At 41.8% G+C, this 23215-nt stretch overlaps 1 protein-coding gene across 1 annotated transcript in view; it reads right to left on the bottom strand.

The window, feature by feature from the left end:
* Positions 1-783: 783 nt before the first annotated feature.
* LOC126456921 (uncharacterized) overlaps positions 784-23215 on the bottom strand; it is a 184082-nt gene continuing 161650 nt past the window's right edge. Inside the window, exon 3 of the mRNA XM_050092854.1 lies at positions 784-4353. Coding sequence (XP_049948811.1) covers positions 4151-4353 — 203 coding nt within the window. The 3' untranslated portion in view covers positions 784-4150. The remainder of the gene's footprint in view (positions 4354-23215) is intronic.

The raw sequence follows: 23215 nt of genomic DNA on the forward strand, positions 1-23215 counted from the left end.
AGAAAATCATGTTCGTCAGGGTATGGTCCTATCTTGCAGAGCTATATTGGTAGTTGAAAGATGTGCTATAAGAGATTTCACTTTTTTAAATAAATTGGGACATGTCCCCATTTGTTTTGTGCATAGCTCACATATTCAAAAAATGTTATTAAAACAGTTTCATAAACCATTAACAAGTTTTTGCAGCAATATTCTTAGACAAATGTACGTTAGTTTTCTTCTAGTTTCAAGAATCACAAACCAAGGGCACTGCTTAGTGTTAGAGTAAGTATCTACCTGGCGTCAAAAGGAGCCAAAGGAGCCAGCAGAGTTATGCTGCTACTAGTGTAGCACTACGTCAAAATTTCTCCTATAAATAACAAAGGTCCATAACAGAGGATAAACTGCAGCTGGGTTATATGAAAGCAAAATAACTCTCAGTCTAAAATTAGCAGCACTTCTTGGATGTGAGGAAGATATCAATTTATGATTAAATAGCAGCATAGATTCAAAAGCAGAAGCCTTTTGTTGTAGTAGGATAAGTTGTACCTTAAAAGTGATTACCTTTAGTCATGTTAGAGTATCGACCTGGTTACATGTACACCAGATCGCACATATTTGAATTCCTTCTTTTCTCTGGGAACTAGGATTATTTCTGTTTTCCCTTCATGTTGCAAAACACCTACCTTATGTGTTTTGGCTCACCTCTTCTTCTAATAACATGTCAAATTTCACTGTTTTTCACTCAACCAAAGAGTGATATACAGAAATCAGGCGTTTTATCTGTTTGGTGAAATGAAAAGATCGAGGGAAGTTTTTTATTATCACAAAATTTTATCACTCTCTATACATTATATTTCTTACAATCCAGAATATCTGGGCCCACTATTATTATTGTTATCTACATAACAACTACAATATAACATAAGCTAAATATATTGTTGAACAGAAGTCAAGATGACACTTATATAACGTTTTCAGACTATTTCGTAAGACATATGGCTGACACTGGAGATCTGTCAAAAATTTCTGTTTGGAAGAAATTTTCACAGCTCTGAGATCCCAAATTGTCAGAATTTTAATTTTAGCTTCCTAACTATTGTACAAGTAAGAAAAGATTTTCATTCACACTAAGAACTGAAATAAATCTGTGCATTACTGAGAATTGTAGTACTATGTGGCAAATATTTCATGGAAAATAATAAGTTTATAATCTAACAATGGAAAATCCAGGATGGAATAACAATATGGGAAGGATAGATTGCTAATCACCACATAGAGAAGATGCTGAGCCACAGACAGGCCCGATGAAAAAGACTGCTAAATCATTAGAGCTTTCCAACAAAGTCCTTCCTCCAAAACAGAAAGCACACACACATTCACACAAACACAAGTCACACAAAATTAACCACAGTCTCTGAGCATTGGGGCCAGACAACCATTCCCAAGAGCCCAGAGACAGTAGTCATGTGTGAGTGAGTTGTGCTTGTGTAAAAGTGTCTGTGTTTTCTATTCTGAGAGAATGTCCGAAAACTTCAGTATTCTACCAGTCTGTGACCCAACACCTCCTCTATGTGGAGAGCAGCAACCTATCCCTTCCATATTGAAGTTTAAAATCTAGTCACTTTAATGACTGTTAAATTGATAGACAGATCCAGATGAAGTTGTAAATATATTTCACATGGTTTTTCAGTAATGAGAGCTATGAAATACCAGTGTTTAGACTCTTATGATGTTTGCAACAGTTGATGGTTAGCAGCAGATGAAAATATTCAATAAAACTAAATGTTTTTGTGTATTACGTTCTGAGGAAAATATTACAGATATTTCATGATTTTCTCTGCAGATTATTTGCCACAATTAATGACAATTCATTATTTTTGTCCAACAGTCCTCTTACACCTTGGATTTTTCACGATTTGGCATGTAATATTTTCAAAACAATACAGTTGTAAAACATTTTATATTATTCTCTGTAGAAAATTCACTGCAATATGAACTATACATTCTTTGTTATTTCATTGTCAGTTGGTGTTATACAATAAATACCTTATTTCATTTCTAGTTTGTCGGTTTTCCCTTACAAGTAAATGAGTTTGTAGTCAAATTTCCATTACAAGGTCAAATGTTTGTATCACTTTTCATTAAAAAATTAGGGGCATGATGGCAGATAAAACAGTTTTTACAATATGGTTTAACTTCTTTCTATATCATGCATGTTAGTCAATAGACGACAAATTAATTCATAGATGTAGGTTTGAATTCTCATCCTTTCTGTACTGTTGACTTCTAGAGCATCAACAGAAACCATTCTGATATGATAATAAAACTATTCAAAGATTCTGTTTAATTTACAATATATTATGGATGATTGAATGGTCTGTCTCCTGGTGAAGTGCAGAGGGAAGGTTAAATTTCATGGATGAAAAGGAATGCCACCTAGTCACATATGAAAATCCAAAATGTTGGAGCATGACTTGGTTACTGGGCCTTAGTTCAAGGCAAACTCCATCCTTATACCTTTGTCTGTTATACATGAGAAATAGACAATAATTGGCACATAGCTATTATTCAATTTAAATATAATATATAATATGACTGAGCACCATCAAAATAATCATTACTGAAGATCTCAGATTTTAAATTTTGTCATTTTAGTTTTAGCAGGTGTTTTATCATTACACTTTATTAATCTACACCACTAAGCGAAAATTTCTTACCTATAGTTAAATCGTTTCACATAAAACAATTATGTGTAACTTACTGATGCAGAGATTTCATCTGCAATAAGAGGTCAAGGGCACTCTATGACACGGTATGAATTTCTAGAAACAAGTATTGTTTCAGTGTACAGCTGTCCTGCAATTAACTCTTTTCTTTGTAATGAGAGTTGATTGTACATCACCTAAATATTAACATGTCAAACAAAATAAACAATAAAAACAACTCACTGCAGATGTATATGATTAGTGTTACACAATTAGCAACAAAGTGAGCATTTTTGTTTCGATAGAATTGTTTCAAGCACTTCATAACATCAACAAATCTAAGATATCTGTAATTCCTTTGTAAAGCAGGATATGAATCAGCTTTTCCAACATTACAGAATGTAGTCGGTAATAACATATTCCCCTATAGATAAATTGTTTCATAACATTTACAATGTATTATTTTGACATAAATTTCAATTTTATTGATCTGTTTTATTACATTGGTGAATAATGTTATTGTCCTATTAACAATGAATGCCACTCACTCACAACACATATAATCTACTGGACAAGGCAGGTTATTTTTGAACACAGAAGAATTGGTGTAATGACCAAAATTCAGTCTGCAGATTCCCTGCATTAAGTCACTTTTTCTAATTGCTATAATGCCAATCTGGCTTTGAATTATTTTTTCCTGCACTCAGTAATCTTTAGTAGTGCAGTTGACTAAAATAAAAGTTTGTATTAAAATGAAATTTGCAGATTGGAAATTTATTGTAAAGAGTCATTTTTGCATTATATATAAAACAGAACATATTCGTGAAGATTTCTGTATAATATCAATGCTGGCTGTGACGTGATGTTTCATCTTCTTTATCAATTCAGTGAAGCAGCAAAATTGTATGATATCTTGGTGATAATGTGTAATATCTGAGTACAGTTTATTCACTATGGTATTTTTCATGTGGCTGTAAAGTATAATCCTGTGTGGGCCGAGGTCATATACAAAATTACAGAGCAAGAATATTCTAGTAAAACGGTCACAAAATGACATGAAATGGTGTGTCTTAAAATTACAGTTACCTTCTGTTGAATAAATGCATCAGAAAAGCATAAGTTCAAAATGTAACCAACTGCAAAAAACCAATATAAAAATAATGCACTGTTGCTTTTTTATTTTTGGGTTTAAAAATAGGTTTGTGCATCACTATTGGAAATGAAAATAATGGTTTTGTGCAAACATGTTCCCATGAAGATAATAAATTTGTAACAATAAATATGCACAGTTTGTAAGATGAAGGCAGTAAAGAGGGAAACATGCTTTTCACAAACAAAATTTTCATCAAAGATGAAGAAGCATATTTTGCTTACAAACAGAATGTCCCACATGTGGTGAAAGAACCATATTGTTGTTGTGGGTATAATGATTATTTGCTGTTCTGTAGTCAATAGCACTAAGTTCAGAACAAAAATCTGGCAATATTGAACACAAGTACAGCCATAGTACTTGCACTAGTGAAAGATATTGGAGCGGAGTTGCAAAGAGGCTTATCACATGAACACACTTCCTGTCGGCCACCAAACCCAGAGCGGTGATAGCAAGCATTTTGGTAGTTTGAGTCATCCCATCCACAAGTTCGAATGATGCGCTTCTCTGGCTTATCTGCAAAAAAAGGGAACAAAGTGTACAATAACTGAACAGTAGAGTAGTGTGAGATATTGTACAATTATAAGTGAATCAAATGACTACATAAAGTTAAATAGTGTTCCCTATTTGTATCGTTATTTTACATAAAAGTCACATGAAGTTTGGTAGAAATTATCACAGTCAGTCTGTATTTTATGTTTCATAAAGGATGTGCTTCCAAAAATTTGCGTATGGGATAATCATTCAGTTACTGGATAGAATGTAATACGGAGTAGTGGCTGCCAGTACACAAATGAAGGCTTTCATTGCGTCAGCATGCGCCGTGGCAGATTAATAGACTTTAAACAATGTGCTGCTTAAAGAGAGTGCACAATGAGGTAATAAAAAAAACTTTTTGTTTATATTGTATACACAGCACTGAAACTACCACTGCAGATATAAGAAAACTTTTATGATTCTTCTTTTCTCCAACTAGTTATGTATGCAGTATGTGGCATTTCCTCCTGAGCAAAAAAATTGTTAGTAAAAAAGAAAGTCAGACGCATCTACAGAATAATAAACATGAATATTATAGGGCACATTAAAAAGTGCATACCAAGAAAACCAACAAAATTTTAAACTGTAATGGTCTGTCATGAGTACGACATTTATCAAACAACTGACATTTCTGCTATCAGATTTAGCAAAACACAAACTAGTTACAACCACAAACACACACACACACACACACACACACACACACACACACACACACACACACCCTTATAACACCGGGTCCGACAGCCGATCAGTTCCAGTCATTCCACTAGGAAGGAGGTACACAGCTCGTGTTGGCTGTAGTCCAACCATGCGTAGACGGTCAATATCGCGGTTCGGTCGCGTCCACATTGTTACTTTGTGCCAGGAAGGGCTGTCAATAAGGGAAATGTCCAGGTGCCTCGGAGTGAACTAAAGCAATGTTGTTCGGAGATGGAGAGAGACAGGAACTGTCAATGACATGCCTCGCTCAGGCAGCCCAAGGGCTACTACTGCAGTGGATGACCCCTACCTACGGATTAAGCCTCGGAGAAATCCTGACAGCAATGTCACCATTATTGCTTTTCCTGCAGTCACAGGATGTCGTGCTACGACTCAAACTGTGTACAATAGGCTGCATGATGTGCAACTTAACTACCAACGTCCATGGCGAGGTCAATCTTTGCAACCACGACACCATGCAGCGCGGTACAGATGCGTCCAACAACATGCCGAATGGACCGCTCAGGAATCGCATCACGTTCTCTTCACCGATAAGTGTCGCATATGCCTTCAAGCAGACAATCGTCGGAGACGTGTTTGGAGGCAGCCCGGTCAGGCTGAACGCCTTAGACACACTGTCCAGCGAGTGTAGCAAGGTGGAGGCTTCCTGCTGTTTTGGGGTGGCATTATGTGGGGCCGACGTACGCTGCTGGTGGTCATGGAAGGCGCCGTAATGTCTGTAAGATACGTGAATGCTATCCTCCGACCGATAGTGCAACCATATCGGCAGCATACTGGCGAGGCATTCGTCTTCATGGACGACAATTCGCGCTCCCATCGTTCACATCTTGTGAAAGACTTCATTCAAGATAACGACATGGCACGACTAGAGTGTCCAGCATGTTCTGCAGACATGAACCCTTTCGAACATGCTTGGGATATTTGGAAAAGGGATGTTAATCGACGACGTGACCCACCAGCCACTCTGAGGGATCTACCCCGAATCGTCGTTGAGGAGTGGGACTATCTGGACCAACAGTGCCTTGATGAACTTGTGGATAGTATGCCACGACGAATACAGGCATGCATCAGTGCAAGAGGACGTGCTACTGGGCATTAGATGTACCTGTGGGTACAGCAATCTGGACCACCACCTCTGGAGGTCTCGCTATTTGGTGGTACGACATGCAATGTGTGTTTTTCATGAGCAATGAAAAGGGTGGAAATGATGTTTATGTTTATCTCTATTCCAATTTTCTGTGTAGGTTCCGGAACTCTCGGAGGCGAGGTGGTGCAAATTTTTTTTGTTTGTTTTTGCAGCTCTCAAAGGCTGTTTTCGCCTTTGCCTTTGGTGCAGATTTGATTTGGAGTGCAGGAAAATGGCGGTAGTCCAGGAGAAGGTGCAGTGTATTATCTGGTATGCAGAATACAAATCTGCGTCAAAGAAGTGCAGAATTATCGAAGCCAGTATGGGAGGTCACCACTGAAAAAAAACAATGAAGCAGTTCAAAAACTTTAAAGAGACAGGATGTGTCGAAGACTTTTCTTGAAGTGGACATCACCCTGTGTCTCAATCACGTATTGACAGAGTGCAAGGTGTATTTCAACGCAGCCCCCAGAAGTCAATTAGTCGTGCTTCATGCGAACTGCAGGAACCAAGATCAACTGTCCAGCTTTCCTGAGAGGTGGATGGGCTGTGATGGTCCCATCGCATGCCCTGCATTCCTTCCCAGGGTCACGCCATTGGACTTCTTTTTGCGGGCCTAAGTCAATAATTGTGTGTACACAATACCAGTCAATGACACTGCTACCGTTCATGCATGTGTCACTGAAGTAATCAGAACTGCTGATACTGCAATTCTGACCTCAATATAGGCAGAATTCGAATATCACTTTGATGTCCTACAGTCGACAAATGGAGTACGCATTGAAATTATGGCATAGAAGGAAAAATCAGAGCCACTAAACGTTTTACAACAAACCAGAGCGCTGTATCTTTAGCAGTTACAATTTTTTTCAAATTATAGAAGGACTTTAAGGACGTTTTCGAAATTATAGTGGGACATTATGAACACCCCTGTGTTATTAACCTATGTCGTACTATGCATACATGCTCTGTCTCTAAAACTAGTTTCAGCAGTCACAGAAAAACGACTGTCTAGACTGGATTGGAAAAGAAAGGAAATCCAAATTCTGGAAAAGGAAGTAAGTAACCTGAGGTTTGCCGATGATACTGTGCTATTTTCAAATCGTGTAGAACAGCTTCAGATTTTGGCTAACGACATTTCGTTAGTCTTTTCTGAAGCTGGCCTAAAAATGAACTGTGATAATCCCATGATCATGATGAGTGAATGGATACCGGAGGGAAATATACCTGTTGGAAGTACATGTCTGCAAAGGGTTACAGAATATGTCAATCTAGGTCAACTTGTAAATATGAAAGGAGACCGAAAACCCAGAGATATTTCGACGTATTAAATTATGCTGGAAGCTTATGGAAGATATTCTTTGGTTTTGAAGAGTAAGATATCAGCTGAGCTGAAGAGAACAATTTTTGACCAGGTATACTATCAGTAATAACTTATGGCTGTGAGACATGAAATGAATTCATTGTTATAAACCTAAGAGTGGCTCAAACAGGAATGGAAAGATCAATGTTGGGCTACAGAAAAAGAAAGGCAGGAAGAAAGCAGTTGATATCAGACGGACAACAAAGAACAGGGATATAATGGAAAGAGTGAATAGCTTGAAATGGCAGTGGACTGGTCATGTCACTCGAAGAAAAGATGGCAGGTGGTCAAATCAAGTACTAAACTGGAGCCCAATTTATCATAAAAGACCAAGGGGAAGACCACCGGACATATGGAACAGAGACTTAAGAAAGACAGCGGGGCTGAACTGGCAACAGGAAGCTTAAGACAAGTAGAAATAGAAGGAGCTGCAGGGATTCTATTTTGCACGCCGACTCAAAGAGGCGACCATCAGGTAATCGAACTGGCTGATGATGATGATGCCAATGATGACGCATACATGATGTGTATTTAAAATTATAACATTGATTACTTGGAAATGTTTATACATGGGTAAATGAGTAAGTCTAAACCTGAATATCGCCACAATAAGACTTTACTCGTACTGTTTATTGTGATCAGTTATCGAGCCCGATAGACGCTATTCATTCCTCCACTGTCATATATACTTTCTCTTGAAGGTACAAGTCTGTTCAGGCAACCTAAGTAGACACGACCACAAAAGAACTGTAATACTATTTACAGGTTTCTTAAACCGACATTTATGGAAAACGTCTACAGCCTGGCTGACATTCTTCCACCGAATATTTGCCGAAAAGTATCAGTTGTTAGTGATAGATGAAATGAAATGTGCGCTATGCGTGTATCCAAAACTCCAATACGAAGTACTCGGAGAAATACAGCAACCAGTCACTTTTTATATAGCTTTATTTGCGTCAAGACGCTTTTACTTATAAGGGGCAGTCAAATGAAAACGAGACGGACGGAAAAAAAAGTAAGTAAACTTTTTATTATTTCAAAAGCAATCGATGTAACTGTTAATACTGCGCCAGAGCTTTCATGGAAAAATGTTTGTGGTTTCCTACGGAACTGTTATTGTACTGAGGCGAGCACCTCTTCGTACGAAGCAAACTGACGGCCACGAATGTCTTCAAATGGTTCAAATGGCTCTGAGCACTATGGGACTCAACTGCTGAGGTCATTAGTCCCCTAGAACTTAGAACTAGTTAAACCTAACTAACCTAAGGACATCACAAACATCCATGCCCGAGGCAGGATTCGAACCTGCGACCGTAGCGGTGCTCTCCCTCAACATCTGGGACTTGGCGCGCTTCAGTTTTTGCGAAGTGTGCGCGCACGGCTGTGCGTTAAATGGGGCGCCATGTTCCAGAAAGTCAATGAGTAGCGCGCCTCTCAGTCAAAGAAAAGGATCATCTTGATTTTCCCTGAGCTGGCGTACATGGCTTTGAATGTTTTCGTCGCGGTGACTCCATGTGCTCGCACGGCTGGCATTGACGTTCACTCTCCGGCTCAAAATGATGCCATCATATTCCATCTCCCGCGACAATAGGGGATAGGAAAGGCATCCGTGGCTGCCGATTTGCATCAGACGAGGAGATGCACGCCTGGGTACTATCATCGTTTCGTGGGCAACCGCAAATGTTTTCCCATGAAGGCACTGACCGTCTTATCTTACAGTTGGATAAATACATTAACAGCTATGGCGATTACTTTTGAAATAAACAGTTTATTTAATTTTTTCCATCTCTGTCACTTCATCTGAATTCCGCTTATACTGTACTTGCACGGGGCAAGAGCCCTATCGACCACACGCCTGCTTTACGAGCCTCTTCCATTTCTTTCTATCGAGTGCACTGTTTGTCCACTTGGTGATGATGCTCATTCTAGCTGTGTCCTCTCTGATGATATTTCGTCTTCCTATTCTGAATCTTCCCCTTCTTTTAGTTCAATCTATTGTCCCGCAGAATGCCATAATATGTAATATGTTCTCCGTCATTTTTGCTACATGACTAGCCAAGTTCAGCCTTCTCTTCTTTAGCATTTCGACAATATTAGATATTTGTACAGTTCTCGTAATTCTTCATTTTTTCTCGTTTTCCATTCCATGTTGTTTTCATTAGTGTTTTTCTTTAGTATTTTTCTTTCGAATCTTAACAGTATTTCTTCATCTTTATTTCCAAATAACTTACTATAGCTTCAAATTCGCATAATGTTACCTGTGCAACATGCGATTGACACAAACGAATTCTGAAATTAGTGCTAAGTAATCTCTTCCTTAAGATTTTGATACAACTAAAAAGTTTTTTGTTCGCTACTGCTAGACGGGTATCTGTTTCTACACCCATTCTCTTGTTGCTAGAAAGCTTCTCCAAATACTTGAAGCGGTCAACTGTCTTGAAAGTGAAACAATCTACAGCCAAAGATGCATGACTTTAGATTTTCTTTCTTATGGGCAGATAATCATTCTTTTCTTCATTAATACGTAACCCTATCTTCTCAGCGAATTTGTAATAATTTTGCATCATTCTGATTAATTCTGTCTTGGAACTACTTATTAATGGTACATCATATGCGTAAGCAAGTCTAGTAATGTTCACCTTCTGCAGTTGGATACCTCGTGGATTATTACTGATCTTGCCGGCCGCTGTGGCCGAGCGGTTCTAGGCGCTTCAGTCTGGAACCGCGCGACCCCTACGGTCGCAGGTTCGAATCCTGCCTCGGGCATGGATGTGTGTGATGTCCTTAGGTTAGTTAGGTTTAAGTAGTTCTAAGTTCTAGGGGATTGATGACCTCAGATGTTAAGTCCCATAGTGCTCAGAGCCATTTGAACCAATTGTTACTGATCTTCTCTAAGATGATGTCAAATAAAACATGCAAAATGGCTTTCTCTTTTCTCAGTCCAGCGTGCACCTTAAGAATTTAAGCTTGTCCTGCAGATGTCTTTGTTGGACATAAAGTTACGTCTATTCACATTTTAACTAAACTGATCAATTCTGATGGTATTCAGATTCCCTCTTTATAGACTGACACAAAAAAATCGGAGCACCAAAAAAATAATTAACGTAGAGTAACGAAATTTTGGGAATGCATTTGTCTAGGTCAAGTACTTAAGCGATTAACATTGCAAGATCACGGTTAAATATAAGCGCGAGATAAGGCATTATAAATGTAAAATGCTGGTACATTAGTAACCAGTAATGGAAATGCCGTGTGGCTATGGCCTCCCGTCGGGCAGACCGTTCGCCTTGTACAAGTCTTTCGAGTTGACGCCACGTCGGCGACTTGCGTCACGATGGGGATGAAATGATGATAAGGGCAACACAACACCCAGTCCCTGAGTGGAGAAAGTCTCCACCCTAGCCGGGAATCGAACCCGGGCCGTGAGGTATGAGATTCCGTCGCACTGACCACTCAGCTACCAGGGGCGGACATCAACAACCGGTGTAACCACCAGCATGTTGAATGTAAAAATTCGAACGTACATGCATTGTGCTGTACACTTGCCAGATTACAGTTTGCGGGGTGGAGATCCATGCCTGTTACACTTTATGATTCAAAGAGTTCAAATGTGTGTAAAATCTTATGGGAATTAACTGCTAAGGTCATCAGTCCCTAAGCTTACACACTACTTAACCTAAATTATCCTAAGGACAGACACACACGTCCATGCCCGAGGGAGGACTCGAACCTCCGCCGGGACCAGCCGCGCAGTCCATGACTGCAGCGCCTTAGAACTTTATCAGTCAGTACGGGTACGATTAATGATGTTTGTGGACGACGCTGGGGTTATCGTCCGATGATGTCCCATATGTGCTAGACTGGAGACACATTTTGTGATCGGGCAGGCAAAGGCAACACGTCGACACTCTGTAGAGCATGCTGCATTACAACAGCGATGTGTGGGCGACCTACCTGCCGGAAGACACCCCCTGGAATGCTGTTAATGAATGGCAGCACAACAGGTCGAATCGACCGACTGACGTACGATTTTGCAGTCAGAGTGTGGGGTAAGTAAGAGTGCTCCTGCTTTCATATGAAATCGCACTTCAGATCATAACTGGCCATCAACGGCACCAAGGCAGAATCAGCTTTCATCAGAAAAAACAGCAGAACTTCGCCGTACCATCCAATGAGCTCCTGATAGACACCACTGAAGTCGGAAACGGCGGTGGTTAGGAGTCAGTGAGCCGGCCGCTGTGGACGAGCTGTTCTAGGCGCTTCAGTCCGGAACCACGCTGCTGCTAGGGTCGCAGGTTCGAATCCTGCCTCGAGGTTCGAATCCTGCCTCGGGCATGGATGTGTTTGATGTCCTTAGGTTGGTTTGATTGAAGTAGTTCTAAGTCTAGGGGACTGATGACCTCAGAAGTTAAGTCTCATAGTGCTTAGAGCCGCTTGAACCATTTAGGAGTCCGTGAAACGTACGCTGCAGGGCGTGTGGCTGGAAGCTGACCTTGAAGTAACCGATTTGTAACCGTTTGTTGTCTTCACTTAAAACTTCCGGGCTGATAGACCGTGGTCGAAGTATAAAACTCTCTCCTGACGTTTCGTCTCCAACTGCGGGAGAAATCCTCGGGGATAAAGCGGCGAACTGCTGTTGTGTCACTTTTGTGCCAGCTGCTGCTCAAATTGCTACTGAAGATGCAGTATGATGCCATACTCCGAACACGATGGTCTTCCCGCTCGGTTTTGCCAAGCGGCCCTCTGGAGCCCGGTCTTCTTGCGACCGTACATTCCCGTGACCACCGTTGCCAGCAGCCACGTACAGCGACTACATTCCTGCCAAGTCTTTCTGCAATGTCGCAAGAGGAACATCCAGCTTCTCGTAGCCCTGTTACACCATCTCGTTCAAACTCAGTGGAGTGTTGATAGCGTCTTTGTCGCCTTAAAGGAGTTTTTGACTCAAAATCAACTCACTTCGTCCAATCTTAAAGGTAACTACGCTCATGACCGTTACAGTGCGTGTTTAAAGCAAACCTGATTTGCATCGTCATACTGGTGCCATTAGCGCCACTCTTTTGCGACTAGCACAAAATTTGAACAGACATTACCTTTCAGGTGTAAAAACACGCCTAGCAACTTCCATTAATGTCGAAATTTATTTATAACTTCCTAAATACAGACTTCAGTGGCCAAAAACGTTGTATTTATGAAGATATAACTGTAATTCGCTAACTGAATATGGATGAAAGCCTGAAACGCATCTCGACATAAATGAAGCAGTATAACAAGTGGCCAGACGCTGTATTTCTTGAAGTAATTCAATCCACAGCCACAGAGTTCAACCACAATTAACATGGATAAATTAATCAAAGTAATGAAACATGGATACAGCTAACGCAGTTCATCATCTGTATTAAATATGACACGTCAAAGAGTCAGCGAGAAGCATAACGGGCGATGAGAAAGTTCCCTTTCGAAGGCCGTACAGTTCCGAATCGGGGTGCCAATCTGGCAAAATCACCATAAGCACTGAGGCAATCAACCTACCGAGGCAGCAGGTTAAAGATATCCGTTTGGTAGAACACTGGGTTCTGCTGCGTGAAGAGGTCCGTAACTACTTGCTGCAAATTCTCGTCCGACAGGAGTCGTCGATCCTTCAAGGCTTTTTTGAAGCGACCGAAGGCATGATAATCGCATGGGGAGGGATCAGAACTATAGGGCGGGTGCTCGAGTGTCTCCCACTTGAGTTGACACAACTTCTGCGTTACGAATTTTGCGATTTGGGGACGTGCGTTACGATGAAGCTTGTCCGCAGCGGTGGTTTTCGACAGACATGCTGCCTCATACATAGTCTTCGTTCTCCTAAGGATGTCTAGCCATGTTTGCCCCTCGGTAGCCAAGAAAAGAAAAACACCACGTTGGTCCTGTTTGGACGCATTTGGTATTAACGTCGGCATACTGCACGTTTCCGCGTTTACAGCGCACGTCGGGAAGACATCAATGCTGCACTGGCCCCTTGCCTACATGCCGGAGTCGCGCTATGTTGCATATACGTTGCAGCAACGCCTTCAAACAGAAATTTTTTTATCGTCCCTTACAGAATCTATACAACTTTTAATGTCGTCTAAACGTTTACCAGACAGAGATAGTCACAGCTGCCTCATGTACAAGTAATTGAATAAACGAATAGAGCAGCTGCGAATAAATCGAAGATCAGTCGCATGAAGTTGGTATACTGAAGAATTTATCGCAATATAATCGCGGAAAGGAGTACACAGTGAAATTTATGTGCAGGTACCTATCTTTCCCCATGTTGTGCTCAAGCCTAAAGACAAATTCAAAATTGACTACAAATGAGATATAATACCTGATGAAACAGTTCTATGCAATGAGCCTGACGTACCAAAGATCAACAGAGTTGAGCAAATCCTCATAGACACAGTGGTGGATACATTTGGGGGGCGTCCCTCCTCCCCCCCCCCCCCCCACCCCCGCTTGGTCACCCGCATTCCACCCGCGCCGCCCACGGTCGTCAGCCCTCACGCTATTCGTTTCTTTCGTCAGTCGTCTCGACTGAATCGAGTTATCGAGTATTTGCACTTTCCTATGCAGCAAGCGCGTCCGCGTCATCGTATGTTATACGTTTCTGTCTGGCACACAGAAAGCTAACACATACCTACGAGAAAAATCGCGGCCATTCTACTGATCTCGATACGTTATTCTGTCTGGCATTTGTTCAAGAAAACTCGCGAATATTCTACTGCTTTGTTGTACGGAGAACCTTCGATACGTAGCGTTATAAATACGGACAATTCGCCAAATGGGAAGGTAGTTTACATTCAGAAGCAGAAATATTAAGATCCAAGAATGAATAAGTAAAAACTCGTAGTCGTAGCAAGTGCAAGTGTGAAGATTAGTCGAGAGTGAAAGTGATCAGTTGATTGTGAATTATTAATAATAGTAATTTGTAGCAATTTCTCAGTAAAAATATTGTTACAAGACCCGTAACAAAATTTTTACTAATAGCGTAACAATAGTTTCCCATACCCAACTATTGATGCGTATATCTCCGGCAACAGTGACTTTCGAGAAGTTTCCTGAAAACGCATTGTTACTATGTAGGCCCTCTATCGATTCCACTAGAAAGAAACAAAATCGATAATAAAAGTTCCACACAAATAAATTGCCAGATGATGTCATCATGACATATTGGAAAAGAATTTTTTTTATTCCAACACTGGACCACGTTACGACTGACACGAGAGAACATTTTGATGAAGAAAATATTTATCATTTAAAATTCAACGTACTTCTGCCCTTACAACTACTGAAACATGACGGTAATGATCTGGCACATAAATTGAATCAGTGCTTAACTGAACTGCCGTTCTTTGAAGAAGAATCACTCTTTATGATTAAAAAGAAACTAATGGGAGAGATTCTTCAATACAAGCAAACGAGCATAAACGTCCTTAATGATCGTGATTCTGTTATGCAAGCGTTGTCTGTTTGTACTAGATCTGACTATCCTACTTTGCACACGCTGTACAAAATATTTGCTTGCCTACCTGCGACTATTGCTACAGTAGAAACAAGTTTTTCAGCATTGCGGTGTACAAGGACATGGCTGAGGTCGACAATGAAGGAGGATCGACTTAATGGCTAAGCTCTGTTGAACACTCACCCTGACAATGATTGTCCTATTGACGACGTAATTAACCACTTTGCCAGGAAGAATAGGCGCATAGAATTAATCAATTAAGGAAGAGAACCACAATTGTAATTTTTTTATGTAATAAGATGGCATTGTCTTGCATATGTGTGTACTCAGTTTAAATAAAAATTTCTTAAACTTTGCATGTGGCTTGATTATTTTTTATTACAGTAAAAGTAAAGGAAGCTCAAGATATCTTTAGCGCCCCCTCGAGGTTTTTTTGTATCCGCCACTGCGTAAGCATGACTATAACCAACACACACAATCTCCCAGCCGCCCAAAACGAGCGGATGGCAATAACTGGGGTCTGGCAGAAGTAAAAGACAATCAGAAATAAAAATTTCTGCACATACTTCCAGTGGAAGTATAAGTAGACTGCGAGGAACCTACAGGACGCAAAACTGCGTCCTGCGCTCTGCTGGCAGATGCTGAAGGCGAAGCTGCGACTCCTACAAAACTGTTCGTCAAGTTCTTGCAGAAGAGCGAGGTGGCGCAGTGGTTAGCACACTAGACTCGCATCCGGGAGGACGACAGCTCAAACCCGTCTCCGGCCATCCTGATGAAGGTCTTCCGTGATTTCCCTAAATCGTTTCAGGCAAATGGCGGGATGGTTCCTTTGAAAGGGCACGGCCGGTATCCTTCCGCATCCTTCCCTAATCCGAGCCTGCGCTCCGTCTCTAATGACCTCGTTGTCCACGAGATATTAAATACTAATCTCCTCCTCCCTCTTGCTCCGTCATCGGATAACATACGAAGGCAGGTCACAAAGTGACTGCCAACATTTTTCCGATTTATCCAAAACATTTGGAATGATATAATTTTTCATCATAGCCACGCTGCTTTTCGATGCTCAAGCTTTCCAATATCACCAGAAATAAAATTTAAAAACATCCGTTGAGTAGTAAGTCACCGTTTAACTACATCTACATACATACTCTGAAAATTACTGTGACGTGAATGGCACAGGGTGTTTCCATTGCACTAGTTATTAGGGTTTTTTTCACATTCCATTCACATAAGGATCGCAGGGAGATTGGTTGCTTGGATGTCTCTGAGAACGCTGCAATTAGCCTTCACGATCCTTGCGTGAGCGATACTTAGGGCGTTGTAGTACGCTGGTGCGCAGAACTTACGGACGGAAGTAACTTTCGTATGATGTATCAGTGGCAAGTAACATAGCTCGATGAAACTTGGACTGTACACAGAAAGACCTGCTATAGTATGGTATAGTATAGTATATTATATGTGGTGTCACCGCCAGACACCACACTTGCTAGGTGGTAGCTTTAAATCGGCCGCGGTCCATTAGTACATGTCGGACCCGCGTGTCGCCACTTTCAGTGATAGCAGACCGAGCGCCACCACACGGCAGGTCTAGAGAGACGTACTAGCACTCGCCCCAGTTGTACGGACGACGTAGCTAGCGATGCACACTGACGAAGCCTCGCTCATTTGCAGAGCTGATAGTTAGAATAGCCTTCAGCTAAGTCAATGGCTACGACCTAGCAAGGCGCCATTAGTAGTTTATTGCATGTATCTATGGAGTCTCACTTATATCGTCAATAGCGATGTACCACAAGGATGGATTAAAGTTAAGTATTCCAGCAGCTACGTACTTTTCTTTATAGCATTCATTACGTATCCTGTTTCAGACCTATCTCTAGCCTGCGTGAGTTAACGCGTGCCTTTCGGCTACTTCCGTGGCGTGGCTGTCTTGCTACGCCACAACATCATACACTGAAGAGCCAAAGAAACTGGTACATCCGCCTAATATCGTGTGAGGGCCCCCGCGAGCACGCAGAAGTGCCACAACACGACGTGGCATGGACTCGTCTAATGGCTGAAGTAGTGCTGGAGGGAACTGACACCATGAATCCCATAGGGATGTCCGTGAGGGTACGAGCGGATGGAGATCTCTTCTGAACAGCACGTTGCAATGCATCCCAGATATGCTCAATAATATTCATATCTGGGGAGTTTGATGACCAGCGGAAGTATTTAAACTCCGAAGGGTGTTCCTAGAGCCACTCTGTAGCAATTCTGGACTTGTGGGGTGCCGCATTGTCCTGCTGGAATTGCCCGAGTCCGTCGACATGTACAATGGACATGAATGGATGCAGGTGATCAGACAGGATGGTTACGTACGTGTCACCTGTAACAGTCGTTTACTGACGTATCAGGGGCCCCATATCACTCCAACACACGTCTCACACCATTACAGAGCTTCCACGAGCTTTAACAGCTCCTGCTGACATGCAGGGTCCATGGATTCCTGAGGTTGCCTCCATACCCGTGCACGTCCATCGGCTCGATACAATTTGAAACGAGATTCGTCCGACCAGGCAACATGTTTTCAGTCATCCACAGTCCAATGACGGTGTTGTCGAGTCCAGGCGAGACATAAAACTTCATGGCGTGCAGTCATAATGGGTACACGAGTGGGCTCTCGGCCCTTAAGCCCATAACGATGATGTTTCGTTGAATGTTCTGTACGCTGACACTTGTCCAGTAATGAAATCTGCAGCAATTTGCGGAAGGATTGCACTTCCGTCGCGTCGAACTATTTTCTTCAGTTGCCGTTGGTTCTGTTCTTGCAGGATCTTTTTGCGGCTGCAGCGATGTCGGAGATTTGATGTTTTACCGGATTCCCGATATTCACGGTACACACGTGAAATGGTCGTACGGGAAAATCCCCGCTTCATCGCTACCTCGGAGATGCTAGTCCCATCGCTCGTGCTCCAACTATAACGCCACGTTCAGACTCAATTAAACCTTGATAACCTGCCATTGTTGAAGCAGTAACCCATCTAGCAACTGCACTAGAAACGTGTTGTCTATATAGGTGTTGCCGACCGCAGCGTCGTATTCAGGCTGTTTACGTATCTCTGTATTTGAATACGCATGCCTATACCAGTTTTTTTCGCGCTTCAGTGCAGTATAGAAGACAACTGAAAAAAATACACAATGAGGCAATCAGAAATGACATTTATTCAAAGACAATAACTACACTGAAATTACCTCAATTTATGAAAGTCTTTGGACATTACAAAAGGCAGCACATGGTTCTTAATAGGGTGTGTGATCACCACGAACAGCACTCCATGCTCTGCAACGTGGTCCCATGACGGCAGCAAATTTGGTAAGGAGTTTTTGCGGATAGGTGTTTCATTCCTCCTCCAGCGTGATTGACAACTGTTGCATAGTCGTTGCTACATTTGGACGTGGTGGCAATGCGTCACCCCAACTCATCTCATACGTGCTCGATGGGATTTAAGACGGGGGCACGGGCAGATCAATCCATTCGCCGAATATCCTCTCATTCCACGGGCTCCTCCACGTAGCTGTTCATTGCGGTAGCGCATTATTAGCCATAAAAACAAAGTCAGTTCCATAAACGCCCCTGAAAAGACGCACTTGAGGAAGGAGAAGAGTGTCACAATAACGTTGACAGGAGAGTACACTTTGTTCAAAGATTTGGAGGTCAATACGTCCATGCAACATTATTCCTTTCCACGTCATGAGTCATGGACCAACAATGTTCGACAATGCTAGGCGCACCCTGATATGGTGGGAGATGGGAACACATAATAAAACCACGTACATTATCGAACATAATCTCCAAAATAAGGTACACGCACGCACTAGCCAACGTAATTGTGACACTATACGTCTTCTCCATCTGCAACTTTTCAGGGGTGCATTCCGCCTTGACTCCGTTATAATGGATGACAATGCACGACCGCATCGAACAGCGCAGGTGGAGGAGCTGTTGGAACGAGAGGATATTTGGCGAATGGACTGGCCTGTCCGTTTCCCCACCAAAATCCCATCGCGCACGTGTGGGATGGATCTGGACGACGTGTTGCACCAGCGACAAAACAGCAGTTGTTAACCGTGTTGAGGGAAGAATGGAACGCCCTACCACAAGAACTCACGAATCTTGGGCCAGCAAAGCAGCACGTTGCAGAGCATGCAATGCCTTTCGTGACGATCACGCATCCTATTAAGAACCATGTCCAGTCGTTCTTAATGGCCAGGGACCATCATGAATCGCGGTGACTTCAGTGTAATTATTGTCTTTGAATAAAAGCGTCTTTTCTGTTAGTCTCATAGGGTTACCTTCTATACCATGCTGTAGTAGTTCTGTCTATGTATGATTCAAGTTTCATCGAGCTATGTTACTTGTCAGTGACACATCATGTGAAAGTTGCTTCCATCCTTAAGTTTTGCACGCCAGTGTATATTCTTTGATTCATCAGTCAAAATTGGATCGTTGAACTTTTTAAGTATGCTTTCACGAGATAGTTGGGATCTATCTATAGGCGTTTGCCGGTTCAGCCTTTTCAGTATCTTCGTCAGACTCTCCCATCGGTCAAATAAACCTGTGCACAAACGCTCCACTTCCTTCAACTTTTCATCGGAGGTGACTTGACGACTTCTTAAGAGGGGGGGGGGGGGGGGGGGGGGGCTAGGACGCCAAAAATTTAAAAAATTCATTTTTTCAAAAATATGCCCGTTTTGTAGCGTACATTTTCCTGAATAGTTTGGTGTATAAAACATGTATATTTGAGAGATTATAAGGCACGTTATTTGGTCTTAAGTTACCAAGATGCAGCGCCACACCTTTTTGCACAGCGTTCTGCCATATGTAAGTGTATTTCGCTCTGTAGAATTCGAATGTTTGTATCTGCGCCAGAGATTGTCATTCGTGAAACAAAGGACTATTGATATCGATACGTTCTCGGTTGCTATCGATGTGCATTGTTTTGATCGCTGACTTTGTTATCTGTTTTGAAAGGGTTGCAGTGTGGTGTTGTGAATTTCGAAACGATTTACATTTGCCTGTGTCCTTTTGTGTTCGTTTGTGGCATATTATCGCACAAGATGTCTAGAATTCGTTGCTTCAACCGTAAACAACGTCACCAGGGCAAGAGATACATAGTAAAGGATGCTACAACAAGTGTTACACCAACCTCTCACAGCCGGTAAACAAACCAGCGCCGAGTGCTTCAAAAAGGAAACTTGTTTTTGGTGCTAATGAAAATGAAGGCTGTTAATCTGAAGGTTCGTGTAATATTATTGTTGATGTTAACATACTGTCACAGCTAATATTGGACAATGTTATGTGCAAGCATTGCTTTGGTACGCAGTATGTTTCTATGGTGGAAGATGAGTGTGCCACGAAAGGGTTGCTACGAACTTACCTGTGATATGCACCGAACGCAACGTTGGTGCGTCTTGCATGACATCTAATATCGTAAACAAAGGTTATGATGTGGATTTGAGAGTAGGATAAGGCACGCGCTGTATTGAGATGGGAGAGAAGGCAGCAAGAACACTTTCTGCAGTGATGAATGTTCCACCTAACTCAGAAAAATTTGATAGATGTTATGGCTTACTGCTTGGGGCTGTAAAAGAAACTGCAGAATGAAAAGTGCTGCAGAAGAATATACTATCAAAAATGGGGACATAGTTCCCGACACTGCATTGAATCGTGTTGTTACAACATCTGTTGACAATGGCAAAGTATTAGATGTTGAAGTGTGAGCAAATTTTGTCGTAGTTGTGTGAAAAGGATTCCAATCATGAATGTAATCTGAACTATAAAGGCTCAAGCGGAGGTGTGGAAGTGCAGGGAGTTGACAGCTTGTTTACCAGATCCTGTTCCCTCGCGTGGCCTGCGATACGTAAAGTACCTTAGTGATGGTGATAGTAAAGCTTTCCTTGAGGTTCAAAAATGTGCTCCATATGGAGCTGAGACTGTTGTGCAGAAGTTAGAATGTGTGGGACATGTGCAGAAAAGATTTGGCTCTAGACTTAGAAGGCTGAGACAAGATTTGTCAGGAGAAAAAATTATCTGATGGGAAGGGAATAAAAGGGAAAGCGGGACTGACGGACGCAGAAATTGACTAGCCCCCCCCCCCCCCGCCCCCCCCATGAACCATGGACCTTGCGTTGGTGGGGAGGCTTGCGTGCTTCAGCGATACAGATAGCCGTACCGTAGGTGCAACCACAACGGAGGGGTATTTGTTGAGAGGCCAGACAAACGTGTGGTTCCTGAAGAGGGGCAGCAGCCGTTTCAGTAGTTGCAGGGACAACAATCTGGATAATTGACTGAGCTGACCTTGCAACACTAACCAAAACGGCCTTGCTGTTCTGGTACTGCGAACGGCTGAAACTACAGCCGCAATTTTTCCCGAGGGTATGCAGCTTCACTGTACGAGAGCTGCATCAAACCAGCCTCTGGACTGAAGACCACAACAACAACAGACATATTATGGCTTGGCAATAAGAAGGAGCACAGGGGACTTGAAAAATATGAAGCAAGCAGTTTGGGCCTTATACTTCCACAAAATGTCCACAGACAATAACCCTATCCACAACTTGTTCCCAAAAGGAAGTGTTTGTTTACTAGACGTCAATTACCGGTGGTGAAGAATATCATCACAGGAATTCTCTACCAACTGCCGTAATGGAAGCCATCAAACCTATATTCAGGAACCTTGCAAATGAACACTTATTGAAGAAGTGCCTTCATGGCGGTACCCAGAACCCAAATGAAAGTTTTAACCAACGTTTAGGGGAAAGATTGCCAAAAACCATTTTTGTGGGAAGAAATGCACTTCCTATTGGTGTTTATGACGCAGTTTCATGTCCTAATGATGGTGTGCAAAGCAGGATATATGTTTTAGAGAAAATGGGAATTAAGCCCGGAGTGAATAGCATCAAAGCTTTGTATGCGATCGACAGAGGGCGTGTAGGGTAAGAGATAAATCATTTTTGGAGGAGGTAAAATCAAGAAGAGTTCATCATAGGAATGTGAAAAGGGAGAAAACTGATTTAGAAAATGAAAACGAACCTGCTTATGGTGCTGGACTGTTCTAAAAGAATGCCAAATACAAGCTGAAACTTTAACGGCCATTTTCCGCAAAATACAAATTTCTGTACTTAGGTACATGTAATATAGAAAATAAATATGCCTTTACTTTCAAACTTGGTATGCTTATCAAACACAAACTCCTTAACGCGAAACTTATTGTAGTCAAGTTTATTAAGTGGGTTAAAACTGTGGCAAAAATTGAGATAATTAACTATAAAATACGTGTTCTTTCTAAATATGGAGTTTAAAATGTAACAGCTCATTCATTTTTTTAGTAAATTAAATAAATTCTAGAGTTTTATACATCTGTAAGTATGGTTTGTATGCTGTGCAAAATTCATCGAAGAATCTCTATTACTTATAAAGAAAAGTGTACCTATAGCAACAAATGCAGCCAATAGTAAGTGAAAAAATGATGAAATTTCGCATGGAAAAAATTCATTTTGTTATGTTTTTGGACTTCCACTGCTATAAGTGTGAATCCTGATTCCTTCCTGGTCATGCTGACAAAGTTTTATGAATTTATTTGTAAAGGTATAGACAGTGGAAATTAAAACGTCCTGTGGTGCCTCTCCTGCTCCAAGGCGGCCAGTATGACGCCCTTAGACCCCTTACGCCACCTGTAAGAGGATCCAACAAATGAAAATACGACAGGGCAAGATGGATACTGGACGTAGGATGCCCTTTTCTTTTTTTTGAGTCATCAGTCTGGTCTGCTGCAGACCGCCACGAACTCCTTTCCCGTGTCAACCTCTTCATGTCAGAACAGCACTTGCAACCTATGACCTCAATAATTTTCTGGATGTATCCCAGTCTCAGTCTTCCTCTACAGTTGTTGCCCTCTACAGGACCCTCTAGTACCACAGATGTCACTCCTTGATGTCTTAGCAGATGTCCTATCATCCTGTCCCTTCTCCTTGTTAGTGATTTCCACATATTCCGATACTGTGCAGCACCTCCTCATTCGTTAGCGTATCAGTCTACCTAATTTTCAACATTCATCTGTAGCACGACATCTCAAATGCTCCGATTCTCTTCTGTTCCGGTTTTCCC

The sequence above is a fragment of the Schistocerca serialis genome, chromosome 2 (assembly GCF_023864345.2).
Source record: "Schistocerca serialis cubense isolate TAMUIC-IGC-003099 chromosome 2, iqSchSeri2.2, whole genome shotgun sequence".
Taxonomy (NCBI): domain Eukaryota; kingdom Metazoa; phylum Arthropoda; class Insecta; order Orthoptera; family Acrididae; genus Schistocerca; species Schistocerca serialis.